General features: G+C 37.9%; 2 protein-coding genes across 14 annotated transcripts in view; one reads left to right on the top strand and one right to left on the bottom strand.

The window, feature by feature from the left end:
• LOC106071145 (A-kinase anchor protein 13-like) overlaps positions 1–8,314 on the top strand; it is a 160,546-nt gene extending 152,232 nt beyond the window's left edge. For 12 of the 13 annotated variants that reach the window (XM_056021542.1, XM_056021596.1, XM_056021591.1 and 9 more), the window contains 10 exons: positions 30–197; positions 286–583; positions 2,021–2,127; positions 2,244–2,313; positions 2,416–2,574; positions 2,968–3,101; positions 3,638–3,868; positions 4,309–4,578; positions 5,673–6,439; positions 6,582–8,314. In XM_056021542.1, coding sequence (XP_055877517.1) covers positions 30–197; positions 286–583; positions 2,021–2,127; positions 2,244–2,313; positions 2,416–2,574; positions 2,968–3,101; positions 3,638–3,868; positions 4,309–4,578; positions 5,673–6,425 — 2,190 coding nt within the window. In that variant the 3' untranslated portion in view covers positions 6,426–6,439; positions 6,582–8,314. The remainder of the gene's footprint in view (positions 1–29; positions 198–285; positions 584–2,020; positions 2,128–2,243; positions 2,314–2,415; positions 2,575–2,967; positions 3,102–3,637; positions 3,869–4,308; positions 4,579–5,672; positions 6,440–6,581) is intronic. The other variant, XM_056021580.1, reaches the window with a different exon arrangement.
• A 217-nt stretch (positions 8,315–8,531) lies between these two features.
• LOC129924783 (G-protein coupled receptor 157-like) lies at positions 8,532–21,245 on the bottom strand. The gene is made up of 5 exons (XM_056021678.1): positions 20,291–21,245; positions 18,737–18,945; positions 13,532–13,731; positions 11,868–12,053; positions 8,532–10,575 (listed from the first exon to the last, which is right to left on the bottom strand). Exons 1-5 carry the CDS (start codon positions 20,647–20,649, stop codon positions 10,372–10,374), a joined length of 1,158 nt encoding a protein of 385 aa, XP_055877653.1. The 5' UTR covers positions 20,650–21,245; the 3' UTR covers positions 8,532–10,371.
• Positions 21,246–23,809: the final 2,564 nt, after the last annotated feature.

The following is a 23,809-nucleotide window of genomic DNA, read 5'->3' as shown; positions in this document are numbered from 1 at the left end:
TATTTTGTAATTTACCCTCTTTTTTTTAGCGTCAAGATCTGAATGCCGATAATAGGGAATTAGTGCATGCTGGGAAGATTGGCTGGAAAAGTGCAAGAGGTCGTGTTTATGATGTTCTTGCTGTGGTATTAACTGACCTGATTGTGTTCCTACAAAAGAATGAGCAGAAGTACACCTTTTTGATGCTGGACAACAAGGTCAGGGATTCATTCTAGCAGATAAATGATGCTTTAAGTAACTTTGTTACAAAGTGACACAAATGTAACTTCTTGTTTTGTGTTTCAGTCGTGTGTTATACCGTTGTACCGTCTGCTGGTCAGAGAGAAACGTGATGCTAAAGACAGTCTGGGTATTTACATGATCAGCCAGAACAAAACCACACCAGAGATGTATGAGCTGGTCTGCCAGAGTACAGCACAGAGGGAGGAGTGGATTAAGATTCTACAGGAAGCCATACGCCAGTGTCCACCAGATGTGGAGCCTGAGCTGTGGCCAGCTACCAACCCAGCGGCTTCTGTCACTTCTCAGGAGGAAGAGAAGAAAAGGAGTGATGAACATGCAAACCATATCAAAATTATTTTAGGTTAGTGACTTTATTACATTAAATGTGTTTATAGAGGAAAGACCTGATTGCAAACAGGAATATATTTCCTTTAGCTCATCATTATATTTATCTATACAAATTTATTCAAATACTTATGGCAAGATTGCTATATAGCGCAGGCTTCATTGTTTTTGTTTCTTTTTACATTCCTGACACGGTTTTATTTTCTCAAGACAACAAAGTTCAGCAGAAGGTCAAAGTCGACTTGTATGAAATTTTTTTTTCTTCCTTTGGAACAAGGCATGCTGTTCAAGGCCTAGCACTCTTTTTTTAATCCTGATGATGCATCATCGAAATGCGTATAGTTGGACTATAAATAGAAGAGAAACAAGCTAAAATAGATGTGTTCACATCTATTAACTTTTTTTCAATGAGTTGCACATTTTGAATACTAATAGAAGTGACAGTGCCAGTGAGAAGGGAGGGACTCAGTCAAAGAAAGGACTGGACCATGCATGTGCCAGAGATTTGTTCTAAATAATATAATGCAGTAACAATATTCATGTACACCAGTGATGCTCAACCTTATTAGGCCGGCGGGCCATTTTAATTTCCAACACTTTGAGTCACTGGCCATATTAACAAAAGGTAAAAAAAAAAAGGAAAAAGACCATAAGCCATTTTTATTAGAAACCTGCGAATGTAGTACTTAATTAAATCACAAGAAGATCATTCTAAACCAACATCTAAATATTTGACTGCATAGATGAGACGCCAAGTTGGAGCACTGCATCTAGAATTCTAAATGTTCAATCGTGAAACAATTATGTAATTTGGGTTTCAAACAGTTCATCACTGAAAGTGTTTGTCCTCACAATTAAGTGCTCCTAATTATTGTGATGTTCATTTGCACTAGTTATTGGAGATTTAGAAAAGTTTCTGCATCACTTGAAATTTGTCAAAAGTGTTGTTTACTTTGACCTCACAAAAACCACAGTGGACATTATCTCTAGCCCTACCACAAGTTCGATGAATTTTAAATTTAATACATTTTTGGAAAACAAATCACCATTTTTTTTTTATTGCCCAATAACTGTTAAGTTTCTCCCTTATTTTGAGGTTTAATCTCTTTATCGAGCTATAAAATCAAAAACTTGTATGTAGTCTGGTCTTTCCTTAGATGTAAATGGCGATGTGTGTAACCAAATTATTTTATCATTTGCTTATATTCATTGTATCTATTGTTATTCATTGTATTCTATTTGTCTGATATATTTAAGTCTGTCTTAGAAATGTGTAACTCTTTAGCAAAGTGATAATTGAAAATTTTGTTTGTACTTTTCTGCTTTTTTTCCCCTTATTAATATGAATCTAAATTAACCCAAGAAAAGGTTTTCTTGTCCAGTACCTTACATTTGTCAAGTTTCACTTGAACTCTTCATTCAACTTTTGTTTCATCTTAAATCTACTTTTTAGAACAACTTCATCAGAAGGATGACGCTATCAAAGAATTCTGTGATGAAAAAAATAAATTGATCTTAGAACTGAGAGAGATTTCAGCTCCTAAAAATAATGCTGGCTCAGTAAGTTGTTTTCTTAACCATCCATTGTCTGTTTAGTTCAAACGTCAAATGTATATTGTTATCATGAAGTAGTCAAATTTACTTTCATGACCTTTTTTTTTTCCTCTTGATAACAGAGGCCAAACTCTCAAGAAATGATATCAGGAACAGAATCCATGGAGATTGTTCATGCAGCAATGCAGGAAGGTAATTGACATTTGTTCCAATTGTGATGCTGTTGATATGACATAGTGTTGACTTAGGATGTTTGTCTTCCAATGTGTAATCCAATGATTCTTGTTGTACCAGCTTCCCACCTGACCACCATACTGCAAGGCTCTGGTACTCAGCTCAGTCGCAGTGTCAGCAGTGTTGGTGAGCACCACAGTAACACCTTCGTGGCCACCCCTGTACCTAAACGTGCTGAAACTTTTGCTGGTTTTGACAGTTCCCATGATTCCCCAAAATGTAAGTCAAACCATACTTTGTAACAAAACAGATCATTTCATTTCATCAATAGGTGAAGTAGATTTCACTTGCGACCAACTCTTAACTAGGGTGTTATAGGGCCAGCACAATGACACACTATCCTTGCTATTCCCAACAGAGATCACTAAAAAAAAGCTGGTAAAGACTTAAGAACATTTCTAAGTTTAAAAAACAACAACTTTTAAAACCTCAACACTTAACTAGAAACCCATTTAGCAACCAATGGCTTTACCTTTGACTTATTATAAAATTATATTATATTTATGAGCCTTTTAATAATGTTAAGTTGCTGCTTATTGTATTTTCTGGCTACTTGCTATCCATTAAAACTCTTGAATAATAGATGTGCATGTTGTTCCTCCTTGTGTTTAGTGAGTGAAATGAAACAAAGATTTATCAACAATGGATTGGAAGGAGAAGAAGATGGATCCTGCAGTATCCAGAGTCTGGATCAGACTGATGAACCATGTCTTAGTGACATACCTGAGGCATCTCACACTGGCAAGGTACTGTAGACATTGAGATGCTACGTAACAATACCAGTCACTGGCTATAGAATTATCTTATAATGTGTAACTGTAAGCAGTATAAAGTTTGGTTTTAACTCTTTCTCTCTGTAATTATTTTCCATGATCTGATGGAAATATTTATTTTTCTCATTTGCAGTTCACTTCCCTGTTATGATTTAAATTCTATAAATATTTGTATCAGAAAATATTTTATTTGTTATAGAATTGTAGGGAAATGCATGCTCTTTATATAATACAAGTTAATATTTATAAAAACCGTAAATTAATTTAATGTGGTCAAATCAAAGATGGTATCGTCGATTAGGAGAGAAAGAGTTAAGTTGAGAATATATAAGGAAGTTATTGAGTAAATAAAATTAAACCAACCTTGGACTGCTGAAGTTACACACAAAAAAAAAAAACACATACATATAAATTATGTTATTCTATAAATTGCATTGTTCAAAAATGCCTTTTAGCTTATTACTTCATGAATAAAAGAGGTATATTATGAAGATGTTCATCTATTTTAGGATGTGGGCATGACAGAGTTAAAATTAAATTCATCTCCCTATGCTGGACCTTACCTTCATGGAGGCAATGCGCACCTTTGGGAAGAGCAAGCTCAGTCGGATCGATCAAGTGACCGCGGATCACTTGGTGAACTGTCGGCCGCCTCTGTTACCTCACTGATTCCTTCCCCTAGCAACCAAGAGCAGATGACCTCAATCTTTCACTTAGTTCAATACCTCAACAAGTTGATGGTAAGTTATAGAATGTTTTTAAGGATAGGTTCCATCTTTGGTAAGTTATAGAATGCTTTCATAGATATCTTCAAAGCTTGAAATGTTAAGAATGAGCAATTGTAATGGCATCAGTGAAATTATTGCATTTAAAAATCTTCATTAAATGAAATTACAAATATAAGTGGCAATAGTATATTATATTAATTAAACCATTAGTAAGAAATTTAGCACAATCATCTCTTTATCATTGACTGATAGAATGCTCTCTCCTTTCATATTTTAATGTAATATTTATGATGTTTTGACAAACTTTGACATTATTAAATTAACACTAATGACTCTGTTGATTAAAGAACATTGGTGATTAATCAAATCAAATCTCACTTTGACCTTGACCTAAGAGAAATATCAGTATCTTTTAACTTTTTAAAACTATTTTTGTTGTTCATCGTCCCCAGAACCTTACAGCCACACAGTGCACGAAAGTTGAAAGCCTAAGTGCTGAGTTGGCTGAGGCAAAGGAAGAAATAGCCAAACTATCTGCAGATATGCAACAGGGGAGGCGATCAGTCTACAAGCATGACCAGTTGGAAGAGTTGAGGAACCTTCAAGAAAACATTAGCAGAGAAAGACAAGAATGGGAAAGAACCAAGCTGTTTGATAAGACTGTATTGGAAAAAGAGAGAGAGAAATTAGAGATTGAAAGAAGAGAAATAGAGAAGGAAAAGGTAATTATATGGGATTATTGTTTGTTTTGTTTTGGGCACAAATTGCTTAGGTTGATTTGCAATTTCAAGTCCACAGGCCAAAAGTTTCTGGTGTATATCAGTGATACTCCAATGACTCAAACAGTAAACAATTTGACTCCATGTTGAAAATGTTAACATCCATTGGCAATCTAATGGTTGTGTTCAAATCTGTTGTTCTTAGAATTCTGGGATTCATTACTTCTTTTGAGTTCTGAATGAGTAGCGTCAAATAGATTTCTACTTATCAAGAAGAATGAAAGTGTAATTCCTGTCTCAAGCTGAGTTGCCTTGGCAACCACCTAAAGACATCATGGAACCATCTCCTAGATAGCCCCCCCCCCTTCCTGTATGCTAAAGAGATTGGACCCTTGGACACATTGCCTTGCTAACCATCATGGAACCATCTCCTAGATACCCCCCCCCCCTCCTATATGCTAAAGAGATTGGACCCTTGGACACATTGCCTTACTAACCATCATGGAACCATCTCCTAGATACCCCCCCCCCCTTTCCTGTATGCTAAAGAGATTGGACCCTTGGACACATTGCCTTACTAACCATCATGGAACCATCTCCTAGATACCCCCCCCCCCTCCTATATGCTAAAGAGATTGGACCCTTGGACACATTGCCTTGCTAACCATCATGGAACCATCTCCTAGATACCCCCCCCCCCTTCCTGTATGCTAAAGAGATTGGACCCTTGGACACATTGCCTTGCTAACCATCATGGAACCATCTCCTAGATACCCCCCCCCCCTCCTATATGCTAAAGAGATTGGACCCTTGGACACATTGCCTTGCTAACCATCATGGAACCATCTCCTAGATACCCCCCCCCTTCCTGTATGCTAAAGAGATTGGACTCTTGACACAAGCATGCTAAAGCATGAAAGATGTGCTTGACAAAAGCAGTTATAAACACACACAATATGAACAACTGAGTCAAATGGCTGGAACAAATGAACAATTGATTCATAGATATTTATGTATGAAAAGTTTATACTGTTGTATCTTCAAAAAACACTCTTTTTGTTATTTGTATTCACTGTTGGGGTTTTTTTTCTCTACAGGCAGATTTGCATCTTCGTAAAGAGGCATTTAAACGAGAGAAAGAAGCTCTGCAGCGTCAGATTGACCTGATGAAAGAGCAAGGTATATTGACCGGTGAACAGATTGACCTGGACAAAATGGATAAATTAATCAGCCAGCAGCAGAGGCCCATAAGTCATACACGATCAGCTTCGGCTGACTTCTACAGAACGGTCACAGTGAATGAAGTGGAACAATTAGCCTCTGGCGACTCAAAAAGTTTGTCAGGCATGTCCAGACAAGCAAGAAATTCAGTCAGCAGTGGTATCAATCAACCTAACACCTCAGTGCAGACTAGCAAGCAACCCACTTTGCCTGTGCACCTATTAAGTGCTAGAAACGAACAAAGGGTCGGAGGCAGAAATGTGCAACATCTACCATTACGTTTGGCTAATAATCCAGGCTCGAACAGTCCGCAGAGTGCCATATCATTGTCAGCTTCATACTCTGGTCAGCAGCCATTGACCAGTCGAGCTGGCTCGACTTCTTTAAATCGTGTTCAGTCCATGTCTGCCTCAACTAATCCCTACAGTGGTGACTCTATCACTTCTAAATTTATGAAGATGGCCGACCATAAAGGCAAAAGCCCATCTGTTAGCAATGTAAACCAGGCTTCCCATAAACCACCAGCCCCTCAACCTGGAGCAGCATCTCAAAAGCCACATGCAAACCTGACCAATCAGACTCCTGCAACAGAAACGGAAGAAGACAAAGATGCCATCATCTACTTCTAGTTCTTCTCTCTGAGGTAAATTTTGTTTGTGATTATTTACCAACAAGTTGATTGTCTGGCGAAAAGGAATGTGGAAATAGTACTTTATAGTCAACAAAATACTTTGTGTGTAGATTGTACATAAATATTTCAAACTAGTTCCTTTACATTTACACAGATCTGATGGCTTCTCAAACTGCTGGACCTGGTAAGAACCAGATCTGCATCAAGTTTGCTTAAATGTCCAGTTCATTTGTAGCCTTCGACGGGTACCCAAGGTTGTGCTTCATATATGCGTCAGTGACCTTACCGATCATCATCATCCAAGAAGTCAACATTTGATGTCAAGCAAGGAAATATTTATTTGACGAAAGCCTTTGTGTACATACAATCTCAAAACAAAAAGTGTTGCCAACTCTGTTTTATTATAATTTGTCATTTCTGAAGTGTCTTTGAAGGGCGTGAAATCTTCTCATGTAGTTTTGTGTGTAAGTTATTGTAAAGATTCGTACACACAGACAGCAGTTAATGTTATTCTGTCAATAGTTAATAGCCTTCAATGGACTTGTTGAATCCAAGTCACAAACCAAAACCTTTCCATTAGATCCTATACACTTCAAAGTCTTGTACTGAGGTTGGCACTGTTTCTGGTGTACTGATGAAACCCCATGTGTAACCCTGTGGTGACAGTTGATCTACCAAATCTACATATGTACATACATAGTTGTAAAACTTGGTTGTCCTTTCCAGAACAAGACTGTCACTAATATAGTATCGATTAAATGTAGACTGTCCTGAAAAATAATACAAATTTATTTGACATGTTTAAATTTGAAAGCATTTTTAAAAAATAGCTTTTTATTCTGGAATGAGCATCCTTCTTAATAATTTGTTTTAAAAATTAAAAAAATTAGTTTTAATTAGCAAGAAAAAAAAAGGAATATATATATCTTTATTTTTATATAATACATTGCTGCTCATAAGCAATTCTAGTTGCCTGTATCAGATCTAAATGAATCATTACATTTTGTGCACTCGTCTATGCTCTAATGATACCTATGTTGTTAATTAGTTTTTTAAACACATTATTTCTGACTCCTCTAGTATAAATCATTGGAAGACATAAGAACATGAATTACACATGAACCAATGACTAGAGACAACATTGCTGTGTACAGGGTTTTTATTCTATAGGCATGTGACTTGTTTTACATTGTCCTGTGACATGTCCTACATTGTCATGGTCCTCTGTGACATGTCCTACATTGTCCTGGTGCTCTGTGACATGTCCTACATTGTCCTGGTGCTCTGTATAGTTTCTCGTTTGTCAAGGCTGTTGTATTTATTATTGAACCTGCTAATACCACTCAAAACGTAGCACATTGCACCATTCCACTTTTAGGGTTGATAGAGGAAAGTTGCACCCAGTTCTCAAGCTTGGCTTAGTGCCTACTCTTTAAGAGATCAACCAAGAGAAAAGGTTGAGAAGCACTGTTTTAGTCTAGAAACTTGCATACTAACAGTTGTTATTCTTTTTTTTTTTTTAACTTGAGAATCCCTGATTGGACGTTGTCAATTGTTTTATATCCAAGTTTTAATGTTCTGCAGTATCTAGTTCATGACCTTCAGTGACTTCTCGTGTTTCACTGAAGTGGAAAGCAGAGTCCTTTCTTCAGCGATGACTTGTGTTTCACTGAAGTTAAAAGTCCATTCAGATTTTGTGGGTCCGTGATTGAACATTCCTTCTTTAGAGCTGTTGTTATTGCCTTCCCCCCCCCCCTGGCGGCCATGTTGTTGTCTCCACTGCCTCCATGTTAATGTAGCTGCTGCCAGTGTTACTTCATTTTCATGACCTAGTTGTGCAATGGAAATTGGATCTTTATTATGTAATCAATAAATTCCATACAGTTACGTGCTTTTGTTTTGTTTTTTTTTTAATATATTTTTGGTTGTAATTGTTCTATTTGTTTTCTGTGGTTAAATCTCTCAAACTAAGGGAAGTAATCAAAGTTCAATTAGTTCCAACGTTATTCATACCAATAAAGTCGCAGTAAGATTGAATGACACTTGACCTGGAAGTGCATCATAATTAAGAAATATGTCCGCAAAAAGAAGACAAGTCACCAGATATGTTATTTATTGTTCAGCTCAAGATTTATTGAAGAATTGCCTGGTGCCTTTAAATTCCCAAATTGAAGTTACGAAAGTAAATTCGGAGAATTGATGTAGGGGCTCCCTGCTCACATACCTATATATTGTGTGCTGTTTGCTACAGGCAGCCATAGTAAAAATATCGTTGAGTCCAATAATAATAAAAATCTTTATTGTCCGTAAGGAAATTTGTTTTACAATTTGTGCATTACACCAAACAAAATATTATAACTATAAAAAAAACAAAATGTACATTCACACCAGACTCGCTCATTATTTACATGTGAAAAGTTAATTTCAACACATTTGAAGTCATTTAATTGTAATCCTAATTTGTTTCACTTTTGTTTAATTTTACATTTGATATTCTGTTACATTTTCATTATTTTTTTAACCTACACTTACTTCTGTAACAAAACAAAAAAATGTTCAATGCATACATTTTCGGTAAAATATATGACAGAGAAAATAATGCTAATATGTTCTTTCCAACTGCCTGGTTTCCGGTTTTCTGTATCAGGTTTGATCTGAACTCTTCATTTGGCTGTAGATATTATTTTCTCTTATAGGAATGCGAGCTATAGGAATCTAACTTCTATAGCATTAGAGGAAAGGGTTAGAGAGAGCTTACTGGACGACACTGGGAGCAGAGAGCGTTGTGAGATGTATGTGTGGGGAATGTTACAAAACTGAAAGAATAGTGCGACTCGCTTTTATTTACAAGGGACATAATTAGGCCAGAATTTGTCCTTATCTATGTTTTGTATATAGCAGAATGTTTAAAAAAAACACCAACATTTGAGCACTACAAAAGCTCTGAGATACGTGAACACTTAGCTGCAGGTGTTAGACCATGTGTCTTTTTACTTCAATAAACACAGAACCAGTTCTCATCAGGATCACTCCATTTTAAACCTCAAGGGCTAAGTTTCAACATTAAGACCACAGATGTCATCAAAGTGACCTAAATCTCTCGTCAGTCATAGTTCAATGACCTTTGGAAAGGATTTTATACAGCAAACAGACGTAGATCACAGACGTAGACCGGACGCTCTTCAGTCCTGTCAGAAAGTTCCACGAGCAACGAACATTTTATAAAGCTGCTGTGGCGTGGCATGTACGCATCGCACGGTCCCCGTTTCGGGCCATAAGCAGTCAGGGACCATGCTAACCACTTCATGTTCCTACATTGTATCCGTCACAACGCCGTGGAAGGACCGCCAATCTAGCTGCCAAGTGATAATGACGTTCCCTATCCGAACGGCGAGGCGGACTTAGTGGCATATGTTCCATCCAAGTTAGATTTAAAAAAAAAAAAAAGCTTCGACATGGTAATCCGACGAAGGCCTTGTTCGCTACAAGTTATTGGCCTGTCAAGTTTCCACTTCTAGAGGATTCCACTTAGGCGCTACGATGAGGCCACGGGAGCTGGAAACCTCGGGCCTCACTCGTCCTGACATCTGAACTCTAGAGTGACGTTTAAGACTGCTGATTACTATTACAAAAGTTTTTTGGCTTCTCATTTGACCAAATGCTTCAAGGCGTGCTATCTCAACATTGCAGACGTCTTTTGCCTTGAACTATTTCTTGTCCAGACTTGACATGTTTAGACAAGTCCACATTTTACATGATGCATAAATTTAAAGAGTATATTTAAAAAAACAAACACATGACAGTGCATTTACAAAGAAGGTTACACTAGCTTTCTTGTTTTAGCAGACGTCCATTGGTCTCGTTTTAGCAGACGACTATTTCAAGAGCACCAAAGTTATAACTCTTTGTGAAACAAAAACTATGTTTCAAACGTTTCCTGGGTTTCACTCGTCAAATGATTTGGCTATGCAATGAACTCCATGTTGACCTCCTTCTGCTTTGCAACTTCTTTTATACTGACTTTTACCAGTTGCTACTAAATCTCTGTTAGTGCCGGAGCAGAAGTAAAAGATACGATGTCGAATTTTCTTGGTGGTAAAAATGTACATGACGAAATTGGCGAAGCCTTGAGCACTGTCTCCTGCACCCTGGAGAGAGTTCCAGAAATGTTGGTGTTAATCTAGATTACATTGATTTATACAAATCTTATTTTAACTCACACAGTCTGCGTTTTTTTCTCCCACCCATTGTCAAGTTGAAACTTTGCACACTTATTCATTGCCGATGACATCACAAGAATCAATAAAAAAATGTAACCAATTAGTTAATTAATTAGTGATGATTAATTAATTGTGTTTTACATCAAAAATATGGAATAAATCTTACAGTAGTGAGTGGAAATGCCAGTAATTGAGCGTTTTCCCCTTATATAAGCTTTGTTTTTTAATTATTTTTTTTTATTTTGTTGTTTTAGAATGACATACATGTTCGGTCGCTTTCACATCACACTTCGCCAAGTGGCAAACAAAATAAGAAAGCTGAAGCCGTGAAGGGGGGTATGGGAGCTATATATGACGCCCTGATGGTAAAACGGCAGAACAATGCTTTGAAACACCCGTTCTTGTTGATGTCCAAGGGTTGAGCCGAAGGCTCTTCGAACCCTAAGTTTGAAAAAAAAACCTGTTTGGGCGCCAAACAGTAAAAAAAAACAACCTGTGAGAACACAGTTCTGTTTGAGAGAGACCCGAGTCAATGTAAAGCATTGCTGTTTCCAATGCCTTTGGCCTCCGACGCATGCTTGGCTGCACATGGCCGAAGACCGAGGGCACCGGGAGCCTCCGCCATTTTCCTTCGTTGTACCAAGCTAGCTGTGCGGGACCCGCCATTTATGTAACGGTCCCTTTGAGGAACAGCGCATGGATGTGTGACGTGTTTGTGGGGACTTTTTTGCAAATCCGCCCGTGCAATGGGTTGACTCTCGTCTACCCGTGGGCAACTCCACGGGAGTCTTGTGTTGCTACCCATTTAGCCTAACCACTTCCTCTATTGGTCGTTTCCACGCGGGCGCCACGATGAGGCAGAGTAGCGTGCCCGCGAAAACCCGTTCTTGCCATTCAACTCGACGGTCCTCGTACGGTGCTTTGGCTTCGGTGGCCTACCTACGTCACACCAAATGGACGCTTTCACACTTGACAATTTTCAGCCGTACGCGTGTACTTTGCCAAGAATCTTAGCCAAGGAGTACAATTTATGGACTTCATGGACCTAATTAGAATGAATACATAGATGTCGCTGCTGAAGAGTCTCAAAATAACACAAAGCAAAATCTCGTAATTTTAAAGATATCCAATTCATGTCTTTATAAGTCAATTTAAAATATAAAAATATAAGAACTTCAGCAATTAATATAGAATATTTGTATCCTATTCATAAATATGACCTGCAATATAGTTATCCAATCAGCAGCAGAGGAGCTGGCAAACTCGTGTGCGTAACAGCCAATGAGAAAGCGTATTGTTCCCCAAATTCTGATGACGAGGAACACAATAGGAACAAAAGTCAGTTTAATGTTTGCTTTCTCCGTACGTCTGTCGGTCCTGGAGGTCAAAGTTGAACGTTTCTTGGCCTGCAGATAAATGAAATAGCGAGAGATAAAATAAGAGAAGTGTTAGTCGAGATATCACACATTATCTTCACTGAACTGACAACAATGAGAACATGTTGTCTAAATGTCATAGCAGATTCTAACTTCTGTTAGCAATGAGAAACACCCAGAAAGACGCAAAGATTAAAACACTACTCTAGCCATCCATCCATCCATCCCAGTGGCGCTACAGCCCATGGAGGGCTCTGGCCTACTTCAACACATCCTTCCATTCAGATCTCTCCTGAGCCTTTCGTCTCCATGCCCTGACTCCAAGCTGCTTCAGATCTGTTTCTGCATCATCAATCCATCGCATTCGGGGTCTGCCTTTGGGAGCCCTCTAGCCAGCCAGGAAATTAATTACAGCCTAAAGCAAACATATAGACTACGCAAGTCAACTAGCAAACTTCCCTACAAAGTGACATGTTCTTTGGAGAGTAGCATTGTAGCTCAATGAGGTAAAGTGACCAAAACGGCGATTAATCCTAGTGTAACTTTATGGTGTGTCAATGTGACATTGTGGTCTTACTATAGGATCGTGCAGTTAACACAATGCCTAATTTTCTTTGTCTCTATTTATTCAATGACACCAACACAAACGCACGCTGAGGATTGATGAAAGAATCACTGAACAAAATCCAATAAATCCTTTATCACTTTATTAAAATGTTTTGAACAAATGTTTCCAATCCATAGTTCCACAACACCGAATAAGTTTTGATTTTAAATTCTCACAATTTCAATGAATCTCCCCCCAAACTCAACAATACAAACAAGTTGTTTCAACTGATCATCACTTCACTTCTATTTTTTTAACTGCTCCTACTGCTATTATTACTTCACAAGACCTTCAAGGACCCCGACCATACAAATCTTCTTCTATTTAGACTTTTCTAATCCTGTTTTCTAGAACCTAGAATTGTCTTTGTCTATATTTCTTTGAACAATCGTTAAATGACGTCAGCGACTTTTGACTTGACCTCAATATCCTAATGGTTCATAATGAATTAAATTGTGATTTACCTGTTGAAACACATTCAAGACAAAACAAGTTTGTTACCTGTTGAGACACATTCAAAACTAAACAAGTTTACTGTTGAGACACATTCAAGACAAACTAAGTTTACCTGTTGAGACACATTCAAGACAAAACAAGTTTGTTACCTGTTGAGACACATTCAAGACAAAACAAGTTTGTTACCTGTTGAGACACATTCAAGACAAAACAAGTTTGTTACCTGTTGAGACACATTCAAGACAAAACAAGTTTGTTACCTGTTGAGACACATTCAAGACAAAACAAGTTTGTTACCTGTTGAGACATATTCAAGACAAAACAAGTTTGTTACCTGTTGAGACACATTCAAGACAAAACAAGTTTGTTACCTGTTGAGACACATTCAAGACAAAACAAGTTTGTTACCTGTTGAAACACATTCAAGACAAAACAAGTTTGTTACCTGTTGAAACAATAAAATCTTGACGGCACCATACAAACAAAAGGTGGAGATACAGGTGCCAAGCTCCCAGGCTTTGCCCGAGATAAACATCCACATCAGAGCGTGCTCATTCTCTGGATTTATCCAGCACCAACTGGCTTGGGAAAGATTGTGGTCATAGCCCAGAACATTGAGACCCACTGCACTCAAAGCTATGACGGCTGGAAACAAAAATGCAAGATTTGAAAGAGAAGCCTCTGAGATGTTGTTTCCTGTAGGCCTACTACTTAGTTCTAGATGTTGTTTCATGTAGACCTATTACTTAGTTCTAGATGTTGTTTCATGTAGACCTATTACTTAGTTCTAGATGTTGTTTCATGTAGACCTATTACTTAGTTCTAGATGTTGTTTCATGTAGGCCTATTACTTAGTTCTAGATGTTGTTTCATGTAGGCCTACTACTTAGTTCTAGATGTTGTTTCATGTAGGCCTACTACTTAGTTCTAGCCTGTTGTTTCATGTAGGCCTACTACTTAGTTCTAGATGTTGTTTCATGTAGACCTATTACTTAGTTCTAGATGTTGTTTCATGTAGGCCTACTACTTAGTTCTAGCCTGTTGTTTCATGTAGGCCTACTACTTAGTTCTAGCCTGTTGTTTCATGTAGGCCTACTACTTATTTCTAGATGTTGTTTCATGTAGACCTATTACTTAGTTCTAGATGTTGTTTCATGTAGACCTATTACTTAGTTCTAGATGTTGTTTCATGTAGGCCTATTACTTAGTTCTAGATGTTGTTTCATGTAGGCCTACTACTTAGTTCTAGATGTTGTTTCATGTAGGCCTACTACTTAGTTCTAGCCAGTTGTTTCATGTAGGCCTACTACTTAGTTCTAGATGTTGTTTCATGTAGACCTATTACTTAGTTCTAGATGTTGTTTCATGTAGGCCTACTACTTAGTTCTAGCCTGTTGTTTCATGTAGACCTACTATTTAGTTCTAGATGTTGTTTCATGTAGGCCTACTACTTAGTTCTAGATGATGTTTCATGTAGGCCTACTACTTAGTTCTAGCCAGTTGTTTCATGTAGGCCTACTACTTAGTTCTAGCTTGTTGTTTCATGTAGGCCTACTACTTAGTTCTAGATGTTGTTTCATGTAGGCCTACTACTTAGTTCTAGCCTGTTGTTTCATGTAGGCCTACTACTTAGTTCTAGCCAGTTGTTTCATGTAGGCCTACTACTTAGTTCTAGATGTTGTTTCATGTAGGCCTACTACTTAGTTCTAGCCTGTTGTTTCATGTAGGCCTACTACTTAGTTCTAGCCAGTTGTTTCATGTAGGCCTACTACTTAGTTCTAGATGTTGTTTCATGTAGGCCTACTACTTAGTTCTAGATGTTGTTTCATGTAGGCCTACTACTTAGTTCTAGATGTTGTTTCATGTAGGCCTACTACTTAGTTCTAGATGTTGTTTCATGTAGACCTATTACTTAGTTCTAGATGTTGTTTCATGTAGGCCTATTACTTAGTTCTAGCCTGTTGTTTCATGTAGGCCTACTACTTAGTTCTAGCCAGTTGTTTCATGTAGGCCTACTACTTAGTTCTAGCCTGTTGTTTCATGTAGGCCTACTACTTAGTTCTAGATGTTGTTTTATGTAGGCCTACTACTTAGTTCTAGCCTGTTGTTTCATGTAGGCCTACTACTTAGTTCTAGCCTGTTGTTTCATGTAGGCCTACTACTTAGTTCTAGATGCTGTTTCATGTAGGCCTACTACTTAGTTCTAGCCTGTTGTTTCATGTAGGCCTACTACTTAGTTCTAGATGTTGTTTCATGTAGGCCTACTACTTAGTTCTAGATGTTGTTTCATGTAGGCCTACTACTTAGTTCTAGATGTTGTTTCATGTAGGCCTACTACTTAGTTCTAGCCAGTTGTTTCATGTAGGCCTACTACTTAGTTCTAGATGTTGTTTCATGTAGGCCTACTACTTAGTTCTAGATGTTGTTTCATGTATGCCTACTACTTAGTTCTAGATGTTGTTTCATGTAGGCCTACTACTTAGTTCTAGATGTTGTTTCATGTAGGCCTACTACTTAGTTCTAGATGTTGTTTCATGTAGGCCTACTACTTAGTTCTAGATGTTGTTTCATGTAGGCCTACTACTTAGTTCTAGATGTTGTTTCATGTAGGCCCACTACTTAGTTCTAGCCTGTTGTTTCATGTAGGCCCACTACTTAGTTCTAGATGTTGTTTCATGTAGGCCTACTACTTAGTTCTAGATGTTGTTTCATGTAGGCCTACTACTTAGTTCTAGATGTTGTTTTATGTAGGCCTACTACTTAGTTCTAGCCTGTTGTTTCATGTAGGCCTACTACTTAGTTCTAGCCTGTTGCTTCATGTAGGCCTACTACTTAGTTCTAGATGCTGTTTCATGTAGGCCTACTACTTAGTTCTAGCCTGTTGTTTCATGTAGGCCTACTACTTAGTTCTAGATGTTGTTTCATGTAGGCCTACTACTTAGTTCTAGATGTTGTTTCATGTAGGCCTACTACTTAGTTCTAGATGTTGTTTCATGTAGGCCTACTACTTAGTTCTAGCCAGTTGTTTCATGTAGGCCTACTACTTAGTTCTAGATGTTGTTTCATGTAGGCCTACTACTTAGTTCTAGATGTTGTTTCATGTAGGCCTACTACTTAGTTCTAGATGTTGTTTCATGTAGGCCTACTACTTAGTTCTAGCCAGTTGTTTCATGTAGGCCTACTACTTAGTTCTAGCCAGTTGTTTCATGTAGGCCTACTACTTAGTTCTAGATGTTGTTTCATGTAGGCCTACTACTTAGTTCTAGCCAGTTGTTTCATGTAGGCCTACTACTTAGTTCTAGATGTTGTTTCATGTAGGCCTACTACTTAGTTCTAGATGTTGTTTCATGTAGGCCTACTACTTAGTTCTAGATGTTGTTTCATGTAGGCCTACTACTTAGTTCTAGATGTTGTTTCATGTAGGCCTACTACTTAGTTCTAGATGTTGTTTCATGTAGGCCCACTACTTAGTTCTAGCCTGTTGTTTCATGTAGGCCCACTACTTAGTTCTAGATGTTGTTTCATGTAGGCCTACTACTTAGTTCTAGATGTTGTTTCATGTAGGCCTACTACTTAGTTCTAGATGTTGTTTCATGTAGGCCCACTACTTAGTTCTAGCCTGTTGTTTCATGTAGGCCCACTACTTAGTTCTAGATGTTGTTTCATGTAGGCCTACTACTTAGTTCTAGATGTTGTTTCATGTAGGCCCACTACTTAGTTCTAGCCTGTTGTTTCATGTAGGCCCACTACTTAGTTCTAGATGTTGTTTCATGTAGGCCTACTACTTAGTTCTAGCCTGTTGTTTCATGTAGGCCCACTACTTAGTTCTAGCCTGTTGTTTCATGTAGGCCTACTACTTAGTTCTAGCCTGTTGTTTCATGTAGGCCTACTACTTAGTTCTAGATGTTGTTTCATGTAGGCCTACTACTTAGTTCTAGATGTTGTTTCATGTAGGCCTACTACTTAGTTCTAGATGTTGTTTCATGTAGGCCTACTACTTAGTTCTAGATGTTGTTTCATGTAGACCTATTACTTAGTTCTAGATGTTGTTTCATGTAGGCCTACTACTTAGTTCTAGATGTTGTCTCATGTAGGCCTACTGCTTAGTTCTAGATGTTGTTTCATGTAGGCCCACTACTTAGTTCTAGCCTGTTGTTTCATGTAGGCCTACTACTTAGTTCTAGATGTTGTCTCATGTAGGCCTACTACTTAGTTCTAGATGTTGTCTCATGTAGGCCTACTACTTAGTTCTAGCCTGTTGTTTCATGTAGGCCTACTACTTAGTTCTAGATGTTGTTTCATGTAGGCCTACTACTTAGTTCTAGCCTGTTGTTTCATGTAGGCCTACTACTTAGTTCTAGATGTTGTTTCATGTAGGCCTACTACTTAGTTCTAGCCTGTTTGGTGACCAATTTGGAAAATATGCTTGAAATTATGACGGACATAGATCCTGGGCATTGCTCGTAACAGTCAGACAGACTTCTACGTAGAATAACATTGCCAAATTGACCTTAACATTTATTACTGTTTAGACTGTCTAGCTATGACGCATGCTAAAGATCACCCAACATTAATTCACGTCGGCCAAAGTTGACCCTTTAAATCTATTGCATTGTTTCCTTTCAAACTTTAAAAAATAAATGACAATCTTTTTTTTTTTTTGGTTCAAAATCTTTTTTTTTAATTTCTCTGATCACTTGAAAAGTCTTTATGGGTGCAACCTACAACCAGGAACCCTGGATTTCGAAAACGACTCTAACAATTTTCCTAGAAATTTGATATTTTAAGCATATCTTTCGGAAAAATCTCAAGCTAATTGGCCACACAGGGAAAACTCTGGTTGGACCGTTACACTTTTTCAAAATACAATCATCTTAAAATAAAATTTGGCCTATTTTGAACACGAGCCTGTGGAACTTCAGTCAAGAACATTTTGCGCACATTCTTCTGTAGAAATCATGAGCTGGACTGCTAGAAATAATATAAGCGTTGTCTTATAGACCCATATATATAGACGTCTCTAGGCGTTGTCTTGTTTTCCTTTACGCCATATTATTATCGCTTTTTTTTTGGTCTTACTCTTTTACACTCTAGTTTTCGACCACTGGTGTATTTGTATCTCTGTATTAAACTCTTTAATAGTATTTTGTAGAAAGAAAAATAATTCTTAATAATTGATTTATATACATAAATATTTGATATAAGCTTGACATGAACATTGATTTGACTCAAGCTTTCTTTCAATTCTAATCGCCCAGTGGCGTAGCTAAAAATTCTCCATCGTTTGGGGGCCGGGGGGGACTGGACCTCTTTGGGGGCCCCTGCATTTTGCATAATATTTAATTCTTACTGTAAAAAATACTCATTTGGGGGCCCCCTCAAGTGGGGGCTCGGGGGATTTTCGAATTCTCCCCCCTCCTCCCCTCACCCTAGCTACGCCACTGTAATCGCCTAATTCTCTATACAGTCGCAATACCAATGAATGGATATAACAAAAATAAGTTTCGTAGAATACATTTTATGCTGTTTTTTTATTAAAATAAATCTTTTTTTGTTCTACTTTTACTCGCCGACCTCTACACTGTTTTGAAACTTAAATCTAAATCTACTTTTAAAACAGAAAAACAGTTTTACCGCCAAAATCTCATACCTGGCACTCCCCAGCAGACAATAGGAAGTAGAATAGTATACCCTTTTTGTCTTTTGGAAAAGGAGAGTTGCATGCTGATCAAAATCCAGAATACGAACCAAGCAATGACCACCGTCCATAAGAAAGAAGCAATGCTGGACATAATGGTCAGTGCACTGTGAAAGTAACAGTAGACCATGGTGTAGTCTAAGGACTCTATAGTCAAATACCTGCAAGACAAGTTCGTAACAATTTATATTTCAGCGCCTGGTGATGTTCATCTAATTATACAACAGAGTCTGATTAGTATATACTATTCTAGCTAGAATATTAATATTAAGACATAGCTGAAGTGGAATATATATTACTCCCGTCTCTCTAATGTGACAACGGTGACACATAAACATGGAGCTTTCCACAGAAATTTTTCATTTCTCACAGTCTATGGAAACTTTCTTGGGAATACCAGTAGTCCAAAACAGTCACCAACCTATTTTCTCATGTTTTTAATACCAGACGATGTAATATTTTAATAAGCAACACGATATAACAAGTTTTCAATTCCTCTGTGAGTGTCCGTTAAGGGTCGAGCTTACGCCCATTAATGACCCTTTGGCCAATGGGAAAGATTTTAATCAGAAATCAGGAATAGGAGAGCCACCTCCCAAACCAACAAGCCGATCATTTAACCTATCCCTTGTCGTTAGACACGTCTCCCGCCTGGGTTCTCCGATTCCGGAGGCCGTGCCCACGAGGGGTTCCTACGCATTCCTACAATGTACCTAAACTAGCTTGCAGAGAGCAATCACTTCATATTATGGTCCCTGTTATGAAATAGCATGTTGGATGGGATAGTTTAAGGTAGCATTTCTTTCATCCTCCCCACTTGCAATGCTTGTTGTCTAGAACGTGAAGGGCTCCCACTGGAGGCAATGTTTTATATTCCAGGCATTTCCACAGATCGCCACGATGTTGCCTGGATGTACCTTGTTTTCAATACCTGCTGACGTCTATATGTTAATAAGCTACTTGAAATAACAATCGTAAAGAAGTCGTTTTAGTGTCATTTATGCATTATCTAGCAAGACATGTATTTTCAAATGATGTGTCATTAACTAGTTACCCCGTTTCGATCACGAAGGAGGAGCTATACCCCCGTTTTGATTCCCTAAGTAATAAAGTTGCCTAACCATATAAATGCAGGAGGCGCGGTGGCTGAGCGGTAAAGCTTGGCTTCCGAGCCGAGGACCGGGGTTCGAATCCTGGTGAAGACTAGGGTTTTTAATTTCGGGATCTTCGGGCGCCTCTGAGTACACCCAGCTCTAATGGGTACCTGACATTAGTTGTGCTGCCCACATGACAGATGACCTTTACATCATCTGCCCTATAGACCACAAGGTCTGAAAGGGGAACATACTTTACTTTTACCATATAAATGCACTATGTTGTTATTTGTTTTTGTTGAGGGAATGATTTCCAATCCAAGTAGCAGGACATCACCCTAGTCTCATACAGTGACATAAACATCTGAAGTGTTTGACTTCTTTAAGACACGAAACTGTTTGAAAAACTTACCAGGTGACGCCGAAGACATTTCCAATGGCAGTAAGTAGGTCAGCTATCGTCAGATGGACCAGCATGTTCCTCCCGGACGTCCTGAGATCCGGACACAACCAATGGACAATCAAAATCACAAAGCATCCAAGGATGGACATAATGGACACTAGCAGTGTGACTGTGACGTAAGCGATGTCCAGTAATGACATGTGGACTCTCGTTCCATTCCGGTCTAACTGTTTGGTCATTTCTATCACACTGGCATCAGTGCTGACCACCAGACTGGTTACTAGCGTCTGACTTACATTGAGGGTCTCATACAGAATATACATTGTTGTATTCATCTTGTCAAGGGAAGTCACTGTGGTTTTAGTCATACATTTTTTTAAGTACAATATTCCTATAAAATACTCCTTTAGAAAACGACTAAAACAAATATCCACCTATTGGCTATCGGCACTGTTTTATGACAGAAGTGAAACAATGGAACGGTTCTTTGGTCGAAGTAAATTAAGACAGTGGAGTTCATTTTCTCCTGGTCGAAACAAATCGAAGTAAGAAAAGAACAATCGAGAACTTGGGAACCACAATCAGGAACTGGGAACCACAATCAGGCACTTCCTTGGTTCTAGCAAGAAAAATATTTTACTGCGGGTGATTTTCTTGTATCAGCATGCTGGCTACGCCTGATCCGTTGGAGTGATGCATGTCCCTTGGTAAGCAGTATCTGTCATTTCTTTTTGTCGATCTTCATATGATCTCATTATTCTTATATAGTGCACATTTTAAATACTGTGTCTCGCTATTTCTTCTCTCTCTATCTATCTCTTTCTGTCTGCCTCTTTGTTCTGATTCTCTTGGTCTAGTATGTATTTAATTTGGTATATACTGTGTGTTCTTATTTTTAATGATTTCAATTTATTATATATAAGATATGAGTTATTCTTTTGTGGTGTTCCGTTGAATACCACAAACAAATGTACTGCAAGAAACTTCCGCCTTTTTTTTTCTCTCTTGGTAATCAATGAGGTCCGGGTTGTGTCCCTTGATTGTACTTTCCCTGGCAGTTGTTAACTCATAAAATATTGAAAGTATTCAATTCATGACAACACCCTTGCGGAATGTCCATTATTTGAATATTATTTTGACCACAATCTTTCGCTTGTCATTATATGATGTTGTCATTCGTCTGACCAACCGATGGCATTGATTTTTAGTGCTATCCAAAATGTTTTCGAAAAAAAAAGTGTTATTTAAAAGTTATTAAGAAATTAATTTTATGTTTGTCAGTGTTTTAGAGAGAAAATTGTTTACTTTGTTGAATCAATAGAGTGTATGTCGCTAATGTAATTATGCCTGTGTGTTATCATTGATATGTCCTTTTATATGTTCTTTTTTACTTTAAATAGCTGATGGAAAGGAAACTTCCTGCCAATTAAAGTAATCTTGTTTAAACATTTAATTTTAATAAAATGTGCTTTTTTTTTTTTTTTTTACAGAAAGCCCATTGAATTCATTGCACTTAGATCTAGATCCATACAAGTGTGGAAGGGTAATCAATCCACTTGCTTGAAATATGTACATTGCAATTTCCTGGAGATAAAAGAAAACACAGATCGTCTGGTTTGAAGTCATGCAAACAATTTTTAATTACCTCCCGTGAAAGAATTCTCTGCACTATGCGGAGGAAAAAAAACAAAGCAATTTTTTGGGGTTGAAAGCTTTTAGTAATTCTTTTTTCTAATAATAAAAAAGAGAGGGGGGAATGGGTTAACTTTGTTTGCGTCATAATTAAACAAGAAATGGGATCTCATGTGAATATTTATTTTAGAAATTCAAATGTCTCCAAAAAAGAACGGATAAATGGACCAGATTTCGTTTCAGACTAAAACGTTGATTTTATTTTTACACATACCAAACAATCGTCTGCTCTACAAAGCGACACAGTTTTTTTTTTAAATTCATTAACAATAAGTGTAGAACAAAGACAAAAATGATGAAAATAGAATATTGAAATATTGTACAGAATGTAAGTCCAGTTAGGCTGTTCCATTGGATGTAATTTTGTTTAATGTAGCATTGATTCAGTTGTAGTTTAAAGAAGCTGACGCCCTGCCTTTGTCTAGAAGCATTTAGCTTTACGAAGCAAAGATACAAAGAAGAAAATAAAATAGAGCATACACCATTTTGTATTAGAGATGCTTTTTACCTACCACTACTTCTGTAGTTATTAGTGGAATGTTTGAATTTCTTAAAACAAACTACAGATGTCCAATATGTAGAGACGCCAAGTCAGAGCACTGAATTGAATTTTAGGCCTATCAGAGGCGGCAACAAAAGGAGGGTTTTGCCTATTGTATCTCTAACAAACTTCTTCACAAACATAAACACTTGGAAACATTTTCATTATCCTTTTCGGAAATGTTTCTACTCGCTACACGGGTAGAAATCAATTGTCTACATCGCTCGAAATTTGTCAAGCAGAAATGTCTGGCTTTGCAAATCAACTCCAGTTGCAGGGTTGACAGTAATGACGCATATAGATTTTCAAACGTTTATTGAAATGATCCTTCACGAGCCATAGAAGATGGATCACTCTGTTGTAGGCTAGCCGCGTGTAATGAGACGTGGATATAATTAGGGTTCACAGACGTCCGCAAAATCGAGGACATGTCCTTCTTTTTGGGGTCGCGTCCTACGTCCTATATTAGAAAAGAGTAATCACAACAAATTTCGATAAGGATCAATAAAGCAAGTCTTAGTCAATAGCAAAGTAAAGTAAAGTTTCCCTTTCAGACCTTGTGGTCTATCGGGCAGATGATGTAAAGATCATCTGTTTCTGTGGCCTACGGTTAACAACGACCAACCGCCTTTACTTTACCCAACTAATGTCAGTTACCCATTAGAGCTGGGTGGACTCAGAGGCGCCAGAAGATCCCGAAATTAAAAATCTCAGTCTTCACCAGGATTCGAACCCCGGTCTCCGGTTCGGAAGCCAAGCGCTTTACCGCTCAGCCACCGCGCCTCCTTCTTAGTCAATAGGATGACAAGTTTTTTAACTACTTTTCTTTATGTACACAAGTGGTAGTATATCACAGCTGTTTCTAGGAAACCTTGTATCGGGTTTTTCTCGGAAAACTGTCACAACTGTTTCTAGGAAACCTTTACTAAGAGCTCTACTTGATCTGTAAATGTTTCTTATGAGAAAGTGTTTCCGTTGACCAACGCTAAGTCGCAGCACGAAAGAGAGAAATAGACTCTGAATAGTCTCAGTGACAGCCATTTCGAAGTATAACATCTAGAGACATTCATTCCACGTGTTTGCGGGAATGTTGAACTTCTGCAAAAAGCTACTCCGTCTGACAAAATAAGATGCTTAGTTTAATAGTAGTCCTACCTTCTGTCCTCCTTTCTGTCTTTCTTTGGGCGTGCAAGTGTTCGGTAGCCCTAGGCATAATGCTTTCTTCCGACCTTCTAAATAAAATATTTATTGGAAGGATTGTTCTATGTGCATATACATGCGAAGTCAACTTGTAG

Source organism: Biomphalaria glabrata, chromosome 1 (genome assembly GCF_947242115.1).
Source record: "Biomphalaria glabrata chromosome 1, xgBioGlab47.1, whole genome shotgun sequence".
Classification (NCBI taxonomy): domain Eukaryota; kingdom Metazoa; phylum Mollusca; class Gastropoda; family Planorbidae; genus Biomphalaria; species Biomphalaria glabrata.
The sequence above is the reverse complement of the archived record's forward strand: the minus strand, read 5'-3'. Positions and strand labels throughout refer to the sequence as shown.

Excerpts from the sequence above, each read along its gene's own strand:
- LOC129924783 (XM_056021678.1), bottom strand. The coding sequence starts at position 20,649 with ATGACTAAAACCACAGTGACTTCCCTTGACAAGATGAATACAACAATG. Across the intron at positions 18,946-20,290 it reads AATGTCTTCGGCGTCACCTG|GTATTTGACTATAGAGTCCT; the intron begins GTAAGTTTTTCA and ends CTTGTCTTGCAG. Across the intron at positions 10,576-11,867 it reads ATTGGATAACTATATTGCAG|GGTGCAGGAGACAGTGCTCA; the intron begins GTCATATTTATG and ends AACTCTCTCCAG.